The following is a 21,362-nucleotide window of genomic DNA, read 5'->3' as shown; positions in this document are numbered from 1 at the left end:
ATTTCAAAATGATAAGATATAGTATAAATGTGTAATATATGCACTGAATCATCAGCATAACTCAGCTTGACTGGGTTACCATTTATATGTTCTCGGAAACTAAAATGAAAGGCTAAATATTTTAGATAATTTCACAATGATAAAAATACAAATCATGATGAATCATGCTGTATTTTGTAAAAAAAAAAAAAACAAAAAACAAACAACACAAAATCAAAAGGGTAGGGAAAAGTGACATTTTATAAAGGTAAAAAGTATTTCCAAGTGCTGTTTATTCTCCACTATAAATGCATGTTTATTGTCAAATATAAGAAAGGCTAGGCAACTGCTAAGAGATAATTTTATATAATACTATGTTTCACACTGAGATCTGGATCCTTGTTCTAAAAATAGTGAAACAGATCTTGATTCATGTATCTCTTATAGCATTAGGTATCTCAAAAAAAAAAAAATCACCTAATAGAGTTTTGCCAACAGTTTAAACAGGTTTTTAATTTTCTGCTAACCTGGATGATGTGTAAATATGTGGATATTAAACGAGAAGGTTGCAAAATTAATAGCACCTGTACTCTCAAAGGGTAATTTGAGTAGGTGAATATGGTAATTACTGGGTGCTCTTTATTAAGGAGATAAAGATCATTAGAGGTAAAAAAAGGATGGTGGTAAAGGGAAGTTGAAGCGTAGACTGCTCTTATACCCAAGAACCTGTAAAAGAGTTATACATTTTTTCAGATAGTCTAATAGTAAGGTTTAAAGCTAAGGAAAAAAGTATTTAAAGCAGTATAACTTATGATTTTGTGAAAATTTTCCTTTTGCAATTTATTGCTTGCATCATTAATATATACTGGCTAGGAGTGCTGAGTTTAAGATACACTCTGGGACAGAATATGCAGTGCTGCATATTAAAGCTTTTGCACTAGCTGAGAGGCAATCAGTTTGATATTACTCACACTGTTGACTTGGATCGGAGTCTGTTGTCATCTTAACATAGTTTGAAGGAAAGAGACCAGTCACCCCGTTGATTTCTCCTTGCCACCAGTCAGGATCATCTTTGTTCAAAACATTGATAAGCTGTCCCTTGGAGAAATTCAGCTCATCCTCGTTATTTGCCACATAGTCATACATGGCAATCACCTGACACACTACCAAAAAAAGAACAAAATAACAGATTAATTATTCCTACAAAGATCCCATGTTAAAACTGCCCTCAGATTTAAATTACTCTAACATTAGATGTTAAAATTAGGCTAAAATTTCCCCTGAGCTGCTCTCACGCACCCTCCTTCTTGTTCCTTATTTTACAAAACAAGACTCTCCCAGCTACAGTTAATCCACAGGAACTACTGCACTTAAGTATGAGAGCAGGGCAATTCCACTTCGAAAAATCTGAAGCAATGAGGTGGTTCAAGTATCACTGAACAGTTGGCTGTTTTTACATAGAACTTTTTAGAAAGGAAGTTCTAATTGTGACATTGCTTTTAGGCAGAGTTATAAAAAGAAACAATTTTTAATATTTCTCAAAGCGTATGCTAATCTAGGAAGCTGCTGAGTTTCAACAAAACTTCTGGAAGCTGTGATACAAGTTAACCCACCACCGTACCAGGATGAAAGGCAGGTGTAGTTCTTTCACTGCTTGGACCCAAAAGTTTAACGTGGCTGGCAGGAAACCATCCTTTCTGTCGCTTTTTTCCTCTGGCCTGTAAAATCAGCAAAAGGAATATGAAAGATGAGATTAAAAACAATTATTGAGACATAAACTAAAAAAGGATGTGTAGTAAAGAATTTAGCCCTGTCCCAAAAGAGGTCTGGATTCTGCCTTTGGCTCGTGGGAGGTAATCTTCTAAACCTGTGGTATGTCCTGACTGCTAAGTGTCTTATTTTCCTCTGGGGGCCTTGACTGTGCCAGACAGTCTAACAATGTGACTTACAGTAGATACTCTGAATCACATAGTGTGAACTCAACCTCCAGAGGGACTGGAGACTGAGTTTAGCCATACGGGCAGAACCATGTCTATGTCACGGAGCCCCAGTAAAAACTCTCGACTCCAAGGCTCAAATGAGCTCCTTTGCTTGGCAATACTTGCTATGTGTTGTTGCCAGGAGTTAATGCTGTCCATGACTCCACTGCGAGAGGTCAATGAAAGCTCTGTTTTTGGAACTGCCCTGAAATCAGCCCCATACATCTCTTCTCTTGGCTAATTTTAATCTAAATTATTTTGCTGTAATAAACTATAACTATGTGAGTCATTCTAGTTAGTTACTGAAGTTACTGAACTTGAGAGTGGTCTTGGGGACCTCCAAACTTATAGATGGTGTCAGAGTTAGGGTGTTCTTGGGGCCGCTGAATTCTGCACTGGCCTTCCAGGTCAGTATCAAACAACTGGAAGACTCAATATGCATCTCAAAGTGCTGCTGAAAACGCTACTGTAGAAGTCTACTAGGAGGCCTTCGGAGTTCAGAGTTCTCTGCATATTTCACACAAATGATATTTATGAAGACTCTTCTAGAGTTCTCCTGGTAAGTTCAAGTCAACACTTAAAATGGTACAGTGCACAATGAACATCTACTGGGGCTATGTTAATAATTAATACAGAGATCAGAAATACAATTTGTGGAGAGCCATGTTTCCCATTTGGTTGGGTCAATCTTCAAAGCCAATCAGGAAGGTGGGATTTCAGGGGGTTATTCAAGACACTGAATTTTGAACCTCCATTGCTCTTTAGGAATTGTGTAAGGCTGATTTGAAAGAGTGAAGCTGTGCTAATCCTCCATATTATAATCATATATCAATCTTATATAAAGATATAGCTATTATACCTCTCCTCATTTTTTAATCTTAAAATGCCTTTTCGATTTTCCAGTAAGGAACTTTTAGGGGAAAAGAAATCTCTTTCCGTATCTAAACATATGCAATAACTGTCTCTGTTAATATTTTAGGAAAAAACTAAGTTCATTTATGCCTACATTTCCTTTCCTTGCACTGCTGTTTCAAAAACATAAGACTGTGGTTGGAAAAGTCTAACGAGTAGCATTTTCTCAGTACACAGTCTGGATCATGTTTCTTTTCCTGGATAGAGGCTATACTGCAAACCTGGGGTTACCCCAGGCAAAGCTGATGCTATGCTTTCCTTTAAGAAGGTGACCTGTGGTTTATTAAAGCAGGTATTATTGGAAAACAATTATGTCTGTAGAGAAAATTATTCTTCATATTGTTACTTATAATATCAGTTCAACTGTGCTAAAAATGAACAGAGAAAAGACTAGAGGGAAACATAATACATTAAAATGTTAATACTGATTACCTCTAAGTGGTATGATTATAGGTTATCTAAAATTTTTATTAATTTTATTTTTTAATGAGCATGTGTTACTTTTATAACGAAAATGATAAATGTTATTTCAAGGTTATTACCTGTAATTCCCCTTGCCACCACCCGCTTGAATTTTTCTTTAGGATTAATATTAACTGTCCTGGTGCAAGACTTAGTTGTTCAGAACCAGAAGCCACATATGCTGAAGTTACTTGAGCAATCTCTGAAAAGAAGGCAGACAAGAAACTATGAATTCAAGACTATTAAACACTGTAGTAATTTTTCAACTTCATTATTATACATACCAGGTTTTTTGTTTGATGTTCCAGATTTGCTAGCACTCCCAAAACTCTGTAAGGGAAAAACATGCTGTTTTATCATTTTCTAATAATCCAGATGTAAGAGTGCAAAGGTTATTAGGAATTAGAGATTTCTAATTCCCAGGACTGTTTCTTTAAATGAAGATCAAAATAACAATTAGCCTTATGTCAACCAAGTAAGTGAAGAATCCAACACATAATTATGGGGAGATATGGTCTATTAACAGACATTACAGACAAGTGGTTGATGTTGGCATCCACTGATTCAACAAGAATAGCTTATTTAATGCATCTTTCCTGAGTATCAAACGTGACCAGATACCTCTCATTTATCAGGTTAGCATCAATGCCCACCACATACAACATATCTTAGGGCATATATGAGTTTTACTCCTGCTGCCTAGGAGACAATGGTTTTAATTTTTTTGCATATTCCCCATGAATCTGACATAAGAACAAAAAAATCCAAGCCCTGGGTAGCAAGTACAACCTCAGTCTGGCTATACAGGATAGTTGGGCCAACCAGCTTTCTTCATTTCAGGAATTTGAACAAGTAAACCGGAGGAACAGAACACTTATTAGGATTATCCCCATGTTACGGAGAAGGAAACCGAGGTACAGAAAGGTGAAATAACTGGCTCTAAGTGTTGGAGCCAGAAGTCAACCTAGATGGTTCTCACTGTGTGGTTTGTGGATCCCTGGGGACAATCCTTGAGCCCCTTTCAGGGGTCCAGAAGATAAAGACCTTTTTCATTAACAGTATTAAGACTTTATTTACCTCTTTCACTATGTTGACATTTACACTGATGGGTAGAACTGCTGATGCCTTAGCATGAATCATGACAGTGGTGCCAAATTATACTAGCGGTCACAGTATTCTTCACAACCACATACTCACAGAACAAACAAAACCAGCTGCCCTTAAGAATGCCCTTGATCAAGCAGTAAAAATGTTATGAAATCTTAATGAAATATGTGACCTTTTAAAAATTCTGTGTGACTAAATGGAAGCAAGCCTACGGTGTTTCTGCTGCATACTGAAATAGCAAGATGGCTATATCAAAGAGAAGCACTTGTGTGATTAAGCTGTGAGCTAAACTGGGTTTTTCATGGGACATTTTTACTTGAAAGAACGAATGAAAGACAACTCTTCAGACTCAGGATTTAGCAGACATTTTCTCAAAGATAAAGTATGCCTGTCCCATCAAGGAATACAGCTGACAAGGACTTGTTGCCAATGATCAAATTCAAGATTTCAAGAGAAAATTGAAATTTTAGAAAACTTGTATCTACCACCATGAGTGTGATAGTTTCGAAGTATCTGAAGATTTTCCTATGAGATCTGTGGTGATATTAACAAATAAAACTTTTTGATATTGTATAATGAAATGTGTCAATACAAGGAATATTTGCTTAACTCAGTGATTCTGTATTTTCCAAATGACCAATGCATGGGTAAAAAATCCATTCAATGTCAAAATAGAGTGGTGAATTTTAATATAACAGGAAGAAATGTTCACTGACACGGCTTTAGATTCCACGTGTAACTAACCTATAACAATTAAACACTTATTAAGTTTTGGTATAATAATATCAAAGAATAACCACAGACATCTGAAAATGTAATACTTTTGCTTTCTCCCATATCTGTGTGAGGTTGAATTTTCTTCACATATGTCAACCAAAAGAATGTATCACAACAGACTAAATACTGGAACAGAGAAGAATCTAGCTGTCTTCAAGTTAAGCCAGACATTAAAGAGATGCTACTCTTTTTACCAAACTTTTTTGTTTGAAAATATAGTGTTATTTTTCATAAAAATCAAGTTATTTATATTACCATGTAATGGGTTTACTTTTGTTACTTTATTTTTTTAAAGATTTTATTTATTTATTTGTCAGAGAGAGTGAGCACAAGCAGGGGGAGTGGCAGGCAGAGGGAGAAGCAGACTCCCCGTTGAGCTAGAAGCCTGACGCAGGACTTGAACCCAGGACCCTGGGATCATGACCTGAGCTGAAAGCAGATGCCTTCAATGACTGAGCCATCCAGGCATCCCTACTTTTGTTACTTTAAAATAAGTATTTTTAATGCAACTAATGAAGCATCGAACTTTACATCAGAATCCGGGGATGTACTGTATGGTGATTAACATAATATAATAAAAAAAATCATTAAAAATAAAAAAATAAAATAAGTATTTTTAAAATTCCAGTTTTAATTTCTAATATGGAAAATACAACTATATATAACCTATATATGTATTTTAACCCATACACGTATTTTTTAAAGATTTTATTTATTTATTTGAGAGAGAGAGAAGAGAGATCACAACCAGGGGGAGTGGCAGGCAGAGGGAGACATAGAAGCAGGCTCCCCACTGAGTAGGGAGCCCCATATGGGGCTCGATCCCAGGACCCTGGGATCATGACCTCAGCCAAAGGCAGATGCTTCATCAACTGAGCCACCCAAGTGCCCCCAACCCATATATTTTTAAAAACTCTTTAGAGTCCCCAATAATTTTTTTAAAAGATTTATTTATTTTAGAGAGAGAGAGAGGGAGAGAGTGTGTGAGTGGGGGGGGCAGAGGGGAAAGAATCTCAAGCAGACTCCATGCTGAGCACAGTGCCCTATGACGCAAGGGCTGATATCTCAAGACCCTGCTGAGATCATGACCTGAGGTGAAATCAAAAGTCCGTTGCTCAGCTGACTGAGCCACCCCCAGGTGCTCCAAGAATCCCCAATAATTTTTAAGAATGTAAAGTTCCTGAAACCAAAAAGTTTAAGAACTGCTGCACTGTACACACTAGGGGTGGGTCAAAAAGAAGCAGGAACTCAGAGTGCAGGCTGAGTCACATTAACATCAGAGCCCAAAGTTAAGTTTTACTGACCCCTTCAAGTTGATCTCGTGGATTTGGGACTATTTTCTAGCTTTAGTTACCATGAGGCCCAGCCCTACCTATGGCTCCTACTCTTAGAAATTTCATGAAATCCTGTGCCGCTTACCTAACAGGATCCCTGTAATAAACTCTATTTTATTGGTGCCACCTTCAGTGGTTTCCTTATAACCAAAGCCGGAACAAAACCATATATACATGAGTCTGTTTTACGGATGAATCTCAATCCACAAAAATGGAATCATTTTGTTTCTATACCAAAATAACCCTACCTCTTGATCTTTTGGTTTGACATAATTTGATGGAAAAATTCCAGTTCTATCTCCAATGCTTCCTGTCCACCATTCTCCGTCTTTCTGGGTCACCAATATTTCTTCACCTTCAGTGAAAGTCAAATCTCCAGGTTCTACACTTGAATATGAATAAAGTGCAATATACTCTGTAGGAAACAAAGCAAAAAGAAGCTAATTTTAGTTGTAAGATTATAGAAAGAAAAAAATTATGTTATCTTCAAACCTTGTGTAAATTAACTGTAAAAGACCCTGTAACTTAAGGAAACCTAACGAAAAAGATCTTAAAATAGAAAAAAGAATGAGGCAATTATTTAATAATTTCTAGAAAAAGATTATTTAACATAAAGCTTTATCAAAGGGTTTCTTCTTTTTCTCATTGTATCATCATCACCACCGTCTTATAATCCAAAAAGATAAATAGGTATAAATATCTCTATAGAGTCAAAATATGGAAATATTTTTTTTCACAAAATATATTTTAATATGCTAAATTCTATTCTAATTCTTTCATATATAGTTATGGAAATGTCCAATATTCAGCTGACATCAGTACTAGTGGCCAAGTTCTACTACAGTGACCCAGCTCCTAGCACAGTGCTTGGCATAGAATAGATACTCAATACATACTGACCTTTTTTGGAAAATATATTGGCTTTGGTTTCCATCCCTGTCATTACTGCTACTTAGAATAAACAATGAGCTGGCTGCAGAAGTCTTTCTTTTCTAGTTATTTTTATTTGTCAACATGGAATTTCATCTGTACGTCATAAACTAGAAAGGACTAGGAACACCATCTACAACCTATTTACTGTTCATGTTCCCAGTATTACTCAATTTAGGCGATTTAACAAAACCAAAAATGCCTGCAAGGTTTAGGTATGCTGCAATGAGCAAGGTCCTCCCCAGACACTCCTTGCTCCCTTCCCAGACTCACTGCACAGCACTCATTCCACAGTGAACCTACGGTTCCAGCCTTGCTGGCAATCTGAGATCTCTAACCTACCTTTCACAGCCACGCCCTGGCTCTTGACTTTCACTCTGTCCACAAGAGCTTTCTCTTCCTTCGTCACTATGCGAAACTCTACTCCTTGCTTACGATGATTGAACACTGCCATGTCTGTGGATTCATAGGTCCTCAAAATTAAGTTCTATGTACTCATTATAGAATTTCTTACAATGGTATGCCTATACTCTCCAGTCTACTGTGAGAACTTGGGAAACTGTGTTTTATTCATCCTTGTATTTTTCAGGCTTTAGCATAGAATCTTTAACATAGTAGATACTGAATAAATGATTTAATTTACCATTAAACTGATTTTCTTGAGCAATAATATAAACATAAAATGTACTTCTAATATTCAACTAATTTTACAATGGATGTATACAATTCATTTATAAAGTTATGTAAGAGTGTTAAATAAAAATGTCTGAAACTTAGGGTAGACAATCTTTCATTTTTTAGTACATTAAAATAAAAAATAAGTTATTATTCAACCCAAAGGGCTACAGAAAAAAAATTCTTTGTAATAATTATGGTAAAGTGTACCTTGATTTCAAATCCTAATGATTTATATGATACGCTGTAATTAAAATGCAATTTGTAAATAGCTAAATGTACTAAAATTGCCTTACCCCCTAAACATATGTAACCTAGATATCTAGTAACAGGAAAACAAAAACCTTCATGCTATCTCATTTCAACATTTTTTATTTATGATTTTATTGCTAATTTTTATAGCATTGATTTTCTAAAAGTGCCATATTTTTTTTCTATATTCTAAATATTCATATGAAATAGATAAGGGGCAAGTTCTCCTAAACCCACTTTAACACTGAAGACACAGAAAGAGGGGAAATAACAGCTGTGGGAAGTCAGATAATTAGTCAATAGCTAATCTGACTCCCATTTAATTTACAAATTGCCAAAAACTCACCTTCTCCAACTGTATAGGCTGCAGAGGTAGGTTTCTTGTTTATAGCTGCGTACAAAGCTTCTGGTCTGCCAAATAAATACACAAACAGATAAAAAAAAATAATGAAACAGACATCAACAAGCAAAAACCAAGAAAGGTGATACAGCAGGTGTTTGCAGTACTTTCTTTTAGAGCTTTCCAAAATTGATTTAAATATTGGCTCAGTACACAGGCTAGAAATATTCTCATACACAAAATTGCCTGGGGACTAAGAAGGACCTACAGTTACAGACGTCTAAATTTTTTAATAAAGTAATTTCAACATGATTTATAAACAGTTTTTTCAAGTGTGAGATACTTTGCCTTGCTAAAGGATTTTAAAAGATACAAGTGCTTTGGTAAATGGACAGTTATTTACTAAAGTACATGGGGGCTTGGCTTGGTATAGGGATAAACAAGGACAATATAACAATATATAAATTTTAACATTTGTTTAGAGCACACTACATTTAAATATATAAAAATAATAGAACTTTATTTTTATATTTCAGAACCGGTAAAACTTTAATTTCCAATTTAACCCAGGAAACTGTTTTTAAAAAATCTGGAAAACTTGTCATATTTAAGAACTAGACATCTGTAGGATGTACCAGTGCTTCCCAGGACCCTTGAAGAAACTGTACAATAAGGCAGTTCTCAGGGGAGCAGAGTGGAAGCTTACTACAGCTCATGGCCATAGCTGAACAGACTGCCTCGCTTAGGGCATGATCTCTCTGTTACTATAAGCTTTCAAGTTACATGCCTTATCTGTTAGAAAAGATCAGTAACTGAATGAAAAGTTAGGGGGGAAAAGCATTTAAACTTACTGTCTTGCACTTAAGTTTTCTACTCCATAAAATGTTACGGTGTGTAAATAAGATAATTCCTATAAAGGGCCCAGCTCAGTGCCAATATGCATGTATCAGCTCTGAATTGTTATCACTTACTCAGTTCTAAGTCTAAAATTCTGTGTCAGTCTGAAAAGTAAATTTCTGCATTTGAACTAAAAATTCACACACAGAGTCTCAGCATTGAAGAGTTTCTAAAGATCAATTTACTCTTTTTATCTCATCAATTAGAAAATTGCAGACAAAGCAAGTTATTCCATACAGCCTGACAAAAAATTGCAGAATCAGAACTTAATAAGCCTCTTGATTTCCAAAGACCTGTCTCTTTTCATTCAATCCCATCACTTTCCTATTTAGATCAACTTCCATGTAAAACACAAGAGACAGTTGTCTATCACTACATTACAGTACTTATTTCTTAAACATCTTAAAGATGTTTGAAGATCTCACTCCTCTATGGAATGGGAAATAACGGCCAGAGATCTTGTCTAGTTTTTACTTGCTGTTCATTTAAAATGGATTCAACTGATTGTTCCTTCACTGACTCCTCTTCTTATTCACTGAGCTAACATGACTGAGATGACACGAGGCAGGGAAAAACTGAAAAACAAACAACAGACATGGACCCTGTCCTCCTGGAGCTTATGATCTAATAAGGGATATGAGTAAGAAAATGGATAACTACAGCCCAGTCTGTTATAAGCAGTAAGAGAGGTGTGATCTTCAAGGAATTCTGGAGGCCCAGAAATGGCAAGCCCTACACTTTGGCAAAAGGGAGGTACTCAATAAACATTTATTTAAAAACCAACAGTGCATAGTAAACAACAAGGGAGAAGTGCTCCAAAGGAAATGAAAGTAACTTCTCTAACGGACCTGATAGCACAAAGAAAACAACAGATCTCAAATTTAGAGCACTTTGAGAACTTTAGGAATCTGAAATAACTAGAATAAAAGATATTTAAAAACTGGTACAAATGTCTGAAGTGCGCTTTTTTCACTCTAGGAATGACCCTTCTGATGGTCAAACTCAAGCATAAATGTTTTATTTGACGAACAGCCAGTGGTTTTACGGCGGACTCATTAGTGGAAATACCAACATCCACATCTCAGGAAACACAAAATGCTTACTCTTCCCGCTTGACTTCACTCCCAGGGATGATTTTGACATAAGATTTTGGAAACCATCCTCTTCCTCCATGTACCTCCCCAAACCACCAATTTTCTTGCTGCTCCAAGACAGTAATAATATCATGTTTTGAGAAGTTCAAGTGGTTATCTTTCTTTGCAGTCCAAGAACAAAGGGCCTGTGCCTTTAGGTTTTCTACAACCTGTCCCTGTGAATACAAAACCACAAAAAAAAAAAAAAAAGGTAACCATGATTTCTGTTTCCTAACATATAACTTACTTACTGTTTAAACAGAGACCAGTTTGGTGTGGTGGTGACTTAAGATAACCTTTATCTACTAACGGATTTAAAATGATATATGACAGAGAACGTTTGAGTAGCCTTCTGTTCAAAGTTAAAGACTGAACACCTACCATTCAAGGAAACACGTTGGCATGAAGTATCACTGGATTGGAAGAGAAACACTGGACACTCAAGAAAGCATTCATAAATCCATCCAGTAGACGTCACAGAACAAATGCAAAGAGCTACTGCAGCCTCTTCCTGTCCTCTAGTTCCCAGCGTCCCCTCCCCAAGGTCACGGCAGGTCACACCACCAGGAGTGCAGATGCACTTGTGCTCTGCCTCCCTCCACTTTTCTGCTCTCTGTCCCTGAACTTCCTCCTCCTAGTCTTACTCATTCTCCTTTCTTTGCCTCCTCAGGAGTGTTTTGTTGATAAGGGTAATTTCCTTACCTGTGCTCTAAATCTTCTACTATGCCTTCCATTTTCTAAAAATAGTTTGTACATCGTGAGGTGCCTCTCTGAGACAGTCAATCTCTCCACCTCCCTACTTCTACTTCTAAATTCCTTAAAGACAGAAACTCAATCCATTTTAATTTAGGTTCTGCACCCACCACACTACTGAACCTCTTCTTGACAAGGTCATTGATAACGTCAAAGCCCAAAAACCTTCTTCCAAACCCTTATTTTCCCTGATGTCTGAACAGTCCTGACATCACTTAACACCCCCTGCCATTCCGAAAGCTCACTCTCTGGTGATGGATGGATCCCCTCTTTGGTCCAGGCCCTTTCCTTTCCTGTTTCACATGATTTCACTAAATTATCTTACTTATGTCTATGCCTTTTCAAATCTGAATCTTTAAAAAAAAAAAAGATTTTATTTATTTATTTGTCAGAGAGAGAGAAAAAGAGGGAGAGTACATAAGCAGGGGGAGTGGCAGGCAGAGGGAGAAGCAGGCTCCCCACTGAGCAAGGAGCCCTATGAGGGACTTGATCCCAAGATCATGGGGTCATGACCTGAGCTGAAGGCAGACACTTAACCAACTGAGCCACCCAGGCATCCTTCAAATCTGTATTTTTTTTTTTAAAGATTTTATTTATTCATTTGTCAGAGAGAGAGAGAGAGAGAGCGCAAGCGCACAAGCCAGAGGAGCAGCAGGCAGATGGAGAAGCAGACTCTCCACCAAGCAAGGAGCCCGACACAGGACTCGATCCCAGGACCCCGGGATCATGATCCAAGCCTACTGCAGATGCTTAACCAACTGAGCCACCCAGGTGTCCCTCAAATCTATATCTTATTTGTAACTTTATCTCCTGAGCTCCAGAATTTTAAGGCAGACTGCTTACTGGGCCTTCCCACCAGGTTGTCTCTAAACCAGATACCTAAGTTGCACATGTGGGATGTATCATTTTTAGAACTCATGGAACCCACTCCTCTTGCAATGCCCACCCAAGACAATGCCATCACCATCCTTCCTGTAACTCGAGCTAAAGATCCTGATAATGTACAGAAGGGCAATCCATTTCCTCTTCTACACGTCTTCTTTACTGTGGCACTGGCTCACGTCGTCCTCTTTTGTTACTTAGCCACGGTAGCATCCTTCCTTACTTGATTTCCTTCCCTTGCTTTCTTTCACCAATCTGGCCCCTGTACTACTGCCAGAGTTAGGGTTCTAAAATACACACCTCTTAGAAACTTTCAGGAGCTGCCCACTGCCAAGCTGCTGGGCACTGTATTAAACACTTCACAAATAAACCTCCACCTCTAACTTCACTTCTTAACCCTTTCTCCACGAATCCTGTACTCTACCCACACTTTTCATCCTGCAAACTCCTTGTGTTAACATGCCTCGCTGATCTTCCCCAAATTATTTTTTTCACAGGAATAACTTTCCTTCTCTGTTTGTTAAAATTTTACTTATCTTCAAAGGTCCTGCTCAAATACCTGGCCCTTTGTGAACCCTGCTCCAATTCCCACAGACTGAATGAGATCTCTCTCAGCTGTATATATCTCAAGACTTTGTAGAGTATCTTTATTACAATACTTCTCATACCTTACAATTATTTCTTCTTTTTTTTAAGATTTATTTTTTAAAGATTTTAAAGATTTATTTATTCGAGAGAGAGAGAGGGCACAAGTGAGCACAAGGTGGGGCAGAGGGAGAGGGAAGCAGCAGACTCCCTGCTGAGCAGGGAACCCAATGCGAGGCTTGTTCCCAGGACTTGGAGATCATGACCTGAGCTGAAGGCAGATGCTTAACCATCTGAGCTGCCCAGGCGCCGCTACAGTGATTTATTTCTGTGTCTGTCTCATTAGATTATGACTTCTTAATGGCAGAGACTTTTTTTTTCCATTAAATTTCCAGCACATAATGAAATGCCTGGAACCTATGGTAACGTAATAAACATTTTTGAGTGAAAGTGAAATCTCTGGACTCTATTCTGATGAAGTCTGTGATTTCTTTTCAATAATGTTAATGTAACAATGCCTGTAATGGTTACATCTAAATTAGAGGCTAAATATATATGACATAGTTCCCACAACAAATAACTTCTTTAAGAAGAAAAAAACCCAAAACCTCCCAAGCCCAAATATCTTCTTACAATGACTATGAATTACGAATAATATAACCAGATTTGTGGGGATGACATTTTGAGCTTAGAAACCTTAACTGGGAGCAACTAGATGCTATGAAAATGAATTGTTGAGAAACTTCTAAGTAATAATAATTTCTTTACATCACATCACATGTGAACAATAAGAACAGAAATCAAATGCTACAAACTCCAGTTAAAAGAGTAAATGACGGGGCGCCTGGGGGGTTCAGTTGTTAAGTGTCTGCCTTTGGCTCAGGTCATGATCCCGGGGTCCTGAGATCGAGCCCCACATTGGGCTCCTCTGCTGGGAGCCTGCTTCTTCCTCTCCCACTCCCCCTGCTTGTGTTCCCTCTCTCACTAGCTGTCTGTCAAATAAATAAATAAATAAAATTCTTTAAAAAAAAAAAGTAAATGATGCCTTTGAACAAAAATCTTCATTCTATTTTATGTGAACAGGAGCAATGTCAAAGAATAAAGAACACAGGCACGCCTGGATGGCTCAGTCAGTTGAGTGTCTGACTCTTGATTTTGGCTCAGATTGTGAGATTGAGCCCCACATCAGGCTCTGTGCTCAGCATGGAGTCTGCTTGAGTTTCTCTCTCTCTCTGCTCCTTCCCCTGCTTGTGCGCACTCTCCTCCCCGCCAAAATAAATAAATCTTAAAAAAAAAAAGGATAACACACACAAAATTAAAGATACACACCTGTCCATGAATCGGTGATATAGATCCAGGGGACACAGTACGAGTAAAAGCTGATTTCTTTTGCCATGATGTATTAACAGTTAGGTTTGTTAAAGATACATTTTGATAATCAGTCACTGAGGCTGGTTGATTTGAAGAAAGTGATCTATAAATACAACACTTTGATATAAGTACAGTTAATCATTTAAAATCTAATCAAGTACTACAAATTTATCAGCCTGTATATAATTTACTTTGTGTTTAAACACAACTTGTGGGGAAAAAAATTCATGATCAAAGTACTGACCTACATTTTTATTTATTAAATTCCATTATGAAATTTGGAATACCTCTCCAAGGTACTCCTGGAGAGCCCAGCACAGATTACAATATGATTAAGTAGCAGGCTGACACAAATACCTATTTGGTATTTATACATTTACAAAAAAATGCATAAACTCCACTGTTACTTAAAAACTTACTCAGAAGTTGTTGAGGTAGTAGATACAGATACTGTAGGAGGAAGTAAGGCCTTCTTAGGAGACACAGATTTTTCACCTGATGGCATTTTTTCTACGTAGTTGCATGGAAACCAGCCAAAATTTCCTTGAAAACTACCATAAAGCCAACCAGGTTCTCCTATGGTTTTTTCATCAACCTATGGAAACCAAAAGAAGGGTTAACAATGGTTAGAATGCCACACATTTACAAAGGAAGGAGATGCAGACTACTGTACAGTAGCCTCATTTTCAGAATCAAGCCCATAGAACTAAAGAGTTGACACATTTTCTACGAATTAATAGGGCACTATCTCTAATGACAAAGTGCCTTTTTAAAATTTAATTTTTAATTTCATCCAAGTCAAATATGAAAATAGTTTACAAAAACAAATAGCATTCTACATGGCTTATGATGGAAGACCCCCCATCACTCATTATGCCCTGATTTCCAATCCTCATAGTAACTTGCCATTTTTAGTTGTTTCTTCTGTATTATCTTCTCTACTTCTAAATAACATATTTATATTACTATTTCTTGAATGTTTCAATTTTAGACATTATCTGTTGGCTTTTGGTTAAGAAAATCAACATTTAACTCTCCTTTACTGCATCTTCTCATTCTATCAATACTGCTATCTCAAAATTTTTGGTTAAATTATATTCAATGTTTACATTACTATGACTATGTAAATAAATTTTCACATCTGAATCATGCACTATTCTGATAATTACACTTACTTTAAACTTGTTGTTATCCTACAGTTAATCATTACTTTTTGTTTTGCTTAGCTTTTTCTGTTCCTATCACACAGTCTTCTTGAACTCTCTAAGAGTTCTGAATACTATTTTTCAACTGGTAACACACACAGGTGATTTATAGTTTCATTTTTTCTCTCTTTTATTGCTGAGTAATATTACGTTGTATAGATGTGCCACAATTTGTTTATATGCTTACCTTGTGATGGACACTTGAGTTGTTTCCAGTTTTTGGCTATTACAAATAAAACTACGAACATTTGTTTTTGTATATTGATCTCGTATTCTGCAACCTTGCTAAACTCACTCATTAGTTCTAGCATAGCTAGCATAGCTATGTAATAACTATAAAATGGTGTTCTGAAACAGAATAAAAGGAACCACTGCTAAAATATCATCCTGTAGATCTAGTTTAAGACTACTTTAAAATAGCCAATCCAGAGCGCTAAAAATGAAGACAAGAACACAACAGACCCCAAGGAATTATGCAACCTGAAGCAGCATGCTCAGCAATTTACCTGATTTAACTGTTGGTCTTAAAGCAAGGATGACAGGTATGAATACTGGCATTCAAACACTGACTTCTTCCTTTTCCTACAAACTTTTAAAAAACCTACTTTCTTTAAAACTTTTTCCTAATATTTTCTACCTTTCCAAGAAAAGGCCCATTCATTTAATCTTTAGAATTAGACCAAGTTTGCTTTGTTGAGGGGTCAATTTTAACCAATTTCATATCTGTTATTTTTAGCCCAAATTTTTACTTGTCAATTTACATAGAGACTTAAACTAGAAAATTTTACATTAGTTCTCACAAGTTAATGGAAACTATTACTTCAAAAATAGCATTAACACATGTGAATGCTAGAAAAACAGGTTGTCACGGAAAATGTTGCCAGGGCTCAGTGGAATTTCTAATCTTTTTCACTTACAATCAAATCTCTTCTGCTACCCTCATCCATTAAGTTGATTAGACCTTGCCTCCTATCTTACCAAGAATAGGGAAGCCCTCAGATTTGAGCTCACCTTCTAACTCAGCAAAATGTACTTAATAATCCCATCCATCCTTTCTTTCAGCACTCTAATCACAAAGGAAGAGGTTATCTAATCCTTCCACTACTCCCTCTTCCTGTGCTCTAGATCCCAAGCCCTCCAGCCTTATCGAGAATCTTTCTCATCTGCAACCACTGGTCAGAATAGAGAGGTCTGCCAAGGAGGCACAAGGTGCCTTCCTGAGTGTTCCATGTTCTATATGTTGATCTGAGTGGTAGTTTCACAGATATATACATGTGTACAAATAATGTGAGCTGTACATTTACAGTTGTGCTCTTTCCCTCTCTGCAGATCTTCCCTATCATTATTTAAACTTGCTCAAGCTTCAGTCAAGTAAAAAACAACAACAAAAAACATAGAACAACTTCCCTCAACCCACACTCCTCACTATCATTTTCTCTCCCTTCCCCCTTTCAACAGGCAAGCTCTTCAAAGAATTTTATATATTCACTGTCTCTTCTTCCTCCCTTCCAATTTGTTTAGGTCACTGAAATCTGCCTTCTTCCCCCACCACTCCACTCAACTAATAAATAGCGTTTTCCTCCAGGTTAACAATAGCTGTCTACTGTTAATTTAATGGTTATTTTCTTAGTCCTATCTTATTTCACATGCAGACCCAGACCATTCTTCTCAATGTTCCCTGACACTAAACGACTCTCCTGGCTTTTTCCTAACTCTCGTTGTTTCTTTTAAGGCTCCCCTTCCTCTAATAACCCCTCCAGTGTTCATGTCTCTGGGGATTACATCATCAATCATCCCCTACACTCATGTCAATTACTATCACAACACGATGACGACACTCAAACTGGCCTCCTCTGATCTCTGCTGGAGAGTTCTCCATATCTCTGGATAGCTGGAGGTGTATCCACCTGCTGCCTAGAAATCAGAAACTTACCCAAAATTAAACTCATTGTAACTCTTACTCAAATTCCCTCCTTCTGATCTTCCTCTTTTAGTGAATGACACTGTCATCAACCAAGTTGTCCAAATCAGGCATCTTGTAGTAACATGTGACTCATTCTTTACATCAGTGATTCGGCGGAGAACACAGTCAAGAAACTAGCTAACTTAATGTTCCTGTTGTCACTGCCACCAGACTGGCTTGATGACCACGAGGGAGGTCTGCTCTAAAGCTGGTAGCTTTCCACCACCTTCCTTCCTCTACTGCATTAGAATGTCTGTCTTCTTTATCAGACTATCAGCTCATTAAGTGCAGAGACTGTGCCTTCCTTACTATATTCCTAGCCTAGCATAGTCCTCAACAAGTATTTGTTGAAAGAATAAATAAAAGATCTAACCAAAAATATAAGTAGGCTCTTGACCAAATGTGCCCTAAGAAAGGCTGCATCTCTTCATTCTTGGACACAACCTCATCATCACCAACAGGTGGAGGAGGAACAGGAGGGCCACCAGACTGGCACTGTCAGTGGTGGCAATGGTAACAGAAGGAATGTGTAGCTGGTGACCATCTTGAGTGTTTGAACAGATGTTTCTGGGAAACCCTATGCCAAGTATCACTAAATATTTGCTATGGAACTGATAAAATACACCAAACTGGTGACCATGCAGGGAAAAATAAAAGCAGGCAATGGCTATGTATTCCAAGGTAATATTACCTTAATTTACTAAGAAGAAAACTGAAGCAGAGACTAAAACCCAAGTTAGTATGCTTCTAAAGCCTATATTCTTTCCATTATATCACAATAGCTGTATCAAATGCTATTCCCTGCATCTTCTCTTATTCATCCATTTTATGTGGTTTATGCCTATATAACAGAGGCCTTTTGTTTCAAGGAACAAGGGACTGCATCTAGTTAGAGCCAGAGAACTTATCTCTTTCAACTCTTTTAATGGTTGCCAGAAAATAACCAGCTTCCCCAAATTTCATTGGTAATTTATTAAAATAACAAAATCAGCATCACCTTTTATGATGTGAAGCAACGGCACAGTGTAAAGAACACTAGATTTGGAAATCAAAGACATGTACTTGCAGCCCACTCTGGCACTGTTACATTTTGTGTAAACGTATGCAGTATGCCATTAGGGCCAAATCAGATAAAGTTCAAGATATGCTTTTTAAATGATAAATCACTATAGAAAATTACAGTCATTATTATTATAGAAAGGAATATATTACATTGTATTAAGCTTATTCATGAACAAGAAAGACTATTTCCTACCTGTATTATATCCCCAGAATTAAAACTCATCTCATCATGGCTCCTGGCTTCAAAGCGATACAATGCTTTATAATTTACCAAAGCACTAGCTGGCTCACCTAAAGAGAAGATAATTGTCATTATTTGCTACTTTCATGTATACACGTCTTTGTGATGACTCAATATAGTAAAATCAAAAGAAAAAAACCTGAACATCAAAAGGTAAATTTCATGAAAATCCATTTGACAAAGGTTGTTAGGATTTAAATATCTTGTATAGTCACAGAATCAATATAAAAGCAAACAAGGACATTCATCTTCAGTAAAGTAGGAGGCAATGAAACAAAGACATGACTTGCAGGGTGTGCCACGCGTGGGGACGTCAGGGAAGGCAGAGGAGTAGCGGCAGGCTAAGCCGTGCAAAGCGCAAGGAGGCCAAGCAGCGAGGTTTGTTCTGTGGCGCTCAGGATGTAAGAGGGAAGAAGAAACAGAGAGGGAGAGAGGTCACAGATGAGGTTAGCAGTGAACAGGGTTCAGTGAAGAAAGAGCTGTAGATTTACCAGTACAGTTCTAAAAGAAAAACAGAAGAGCTCACAGATACGCTAGCCTTAATAAGATTAAAAATATTTAACTTTATTTGCAGAATGCTTTAGCTTACAGAAATTTCAACACATGTATCATTAGTAAGGATTCAAATATTTGTGTATCCAAAAGAGATACAGTAATATGTAAAGTATCTTAGGAAAGGATTCTGAGGTGTAGCATAAACAAAGTATATTGTTTGAGAAAATTTCAATATGCAAAGACTTAAAATTTTACTGTTGTTTCATTAAAATAAACAGTTTAGTTAACACTGGTTGAATAAACTACAACCGTTTACTTCAATTATGAAAACCATGTCAGGGTCTGTTAATAGCTACTCAGTGATAATGATCTTCTTTTCTACATATTGTTTTAAGACTTCTACCCTCAGTCTGTTTTAATAAAGCCTATGTACTTCTCCAAGTTTAATTTAGAAAAAGGTTCTTTTCTCACTCAAAGGTAAACAATCTGTTTAAAAAAAATTTTTTTTTCTTCTTCTCATCATAATCTTTTTTCCTTATTGCTTTCATTGTTCGGTCTCAGAAAAATCTAATCTATTATTTTTATCCTTATCCTTACATTGCTTCTCCTCCACTTTCCGCTCTTCCTCTTGAACTTTCTCTTGTGTTTTTTCTTCCTGGAGTCGCTTTTGTTTTTCTTCTTCCTCCTTTCTAAGACTTTCTCTCCATAAGTTTTCTTTTCCTTGCTTTGCTTTCCTTTACATAAAAAAAAAGAGAGAGTTGCATAATGTCCTAAAATTTTTGCTGTGCAAAATAAAAATATCAGATCTTGTTCCTCACAAACTATAGAAATATTACATATTATATATTATATATAATCTTATATATTTACTACATAGCAAAGACATATTAGTAGGGGGTGTGGAGAAACAGTGGGGATGATGCATGAAGGGCAAAATCAATTAATCAAGAGAGGACCCTTGGGCAAACAGATGAGCTGGGGAGTAGGACTGACCCAATACCCTTAAATTCCCTCCTGTCAGCCAACCTCCTAACCCCGAGAAGTTGGGGAACTATTCAGAAAACAAATACAAAAGGTATATCTAAGTGTTTTTCCTTTCTCTCCAGATTTTTCAAAAGGACTGATTCCAGCTCTTATTTCCACTATCCTAGCTAACTAATCGCTGTTTTCAGGATTCAGTCATTACTGTGGAAACAGGAAATGCTTCTAGGCAGATATCTACTTTCCACATTATCCCTTGAAAGTCTTTTCCATTGTTAGAGAATAGGGCATGTTTCCCCTATATGTTGTGCTTCCATATGTGTTTCTATGACATCTGATACAGCTGCAGCTTGGTTTCTAACTGGGCAAGATGGTCTCTAATCAGACTTAGCTATTACAGTATTAAAACTAATGTTCACCATAGTTTTCTTTCTTGCATATATTTTTTATGGTCTTACTCGGAGGCGTAGCTGTCACCACTAAATTTAGCACCTTCTCCAAGCTTCTGTTCACACTATCAGGGACAGTAGAGCTTGTGGCTGGATTCATCCTGGGAGTTGGGGGTATTTATGCCCCACCAAGGAGGACATCTTGGCTTAATTCCATGTCTCAACTCCTAGAATTCCTGGAGGAATTTAGAAATTCTATATAATCCCCAAAACTGTAGACCCACTTAGCCACCTTTCTTCCTCATTCCTGGACTTACACTTCATACTCCTGGTTCCTTACCCCATGACTAGCTTCATCTCGACCCTTTGCAAATCTTCCCACACCCTCCCTCACTCCAAAGAGTACTTCCTCCAGCACTTTCTGTGACTGACATCTGGCTCTCCTTTGAGGACCATGCTTCTCTGAGGTCCTTTCTTAATGTGAACCGCCATTCCTTTTCCCAGTTAGTTCCTCAGTCACCTTCTCTGATATTCTTCCACACCTAAGATGACCTAACCTAGCTTCTTTTTTTTTTTTTTATTAAAAAAAAAAAAAAAAAAAAAAAAAAAAAAAAAAAAAAAAAAAAAAAAAAAAAAAAAAAAAAAAAAAAAAAAAAAA

The 21,362-nt window shown here is 37.0% G+C and overlaps 1 protein-coding gene across 5 annotated transcripts in view; it reads right to left on the bottom strand.

Moving 5' to 3' along the window:
* The window catches only part of ITSN2 (intersectin 2), a 141,024-nt gene that overhangs the window by 40,360 nt on the left and 79,302 nt on the right, over window positions 1-21,362 (bottom strand). For all 5 annotated transcript variants that reach the window (XM_034659824.1, XM_019808590.2, XM_034659823.1 and 2 more), the window contains 11 exons: window positions 19,932-20,068; window positions 18,792-18,889; window positions 14,788-14,963; window positions 14,327-14,471; window positions 10,748-10,953; window positions 8,754-8,818; window positions 6,799-6,965; window positions 3,617-3,662; window positions 3,413-3,534; window positions 1,601-1,697; window positions 951-1,142 (listed from right to left, as the gene is read on the bottom strand). In XM_034659824.1, the coding sequence (XP_034515715.1) occupies window positions 951-1,142; window positions 1,601-1,697; window positions 3,413-3,534; window positions 3,617-3,662; window positions 6,799-6,965; window positions 8,754-8,818; window positions 10,748-10,953; window positions 14,327-14,471; window positions 14,788-14,963; window positions 18,792-18,889; window positions 19,932-20,068 (1,451 nt within the window). The remainder of the gene's footprint in view (window positions 1-950; window positions 1,143-1,600; window positions 1,698-3,412; window positions 3,535-3,616; window positions 3,663-6,798; window positions 6,966-8,753; window positions 8,819-10,747; window positions 10,954-14,326; window positions 14,472-14,787; window positions 14,964-18,791; window positions 18,890-19,931; window positions 20,069-21,362) is intronic.

Source organism: Ailuropoda melanoleuca, chromosome 4 (genome assembly GCF_002007445.2).
Source record: "Ailuropoda melanoleuca isolate Jingjing chromosome 4, ASM200744v2, whole genome shotgun sequence".
NCBI lineage: Eukaryota > Metazoa > Chordata > Mammalia > Carnivora > Ursidae > Ailuropoda > Ailuropoda melanoleuca.
The sequence above is the reverse complement of the archived record's forward strand: the minus strand, read 5'-3'. Positions and strand labels throughout refer to the sequence as shown.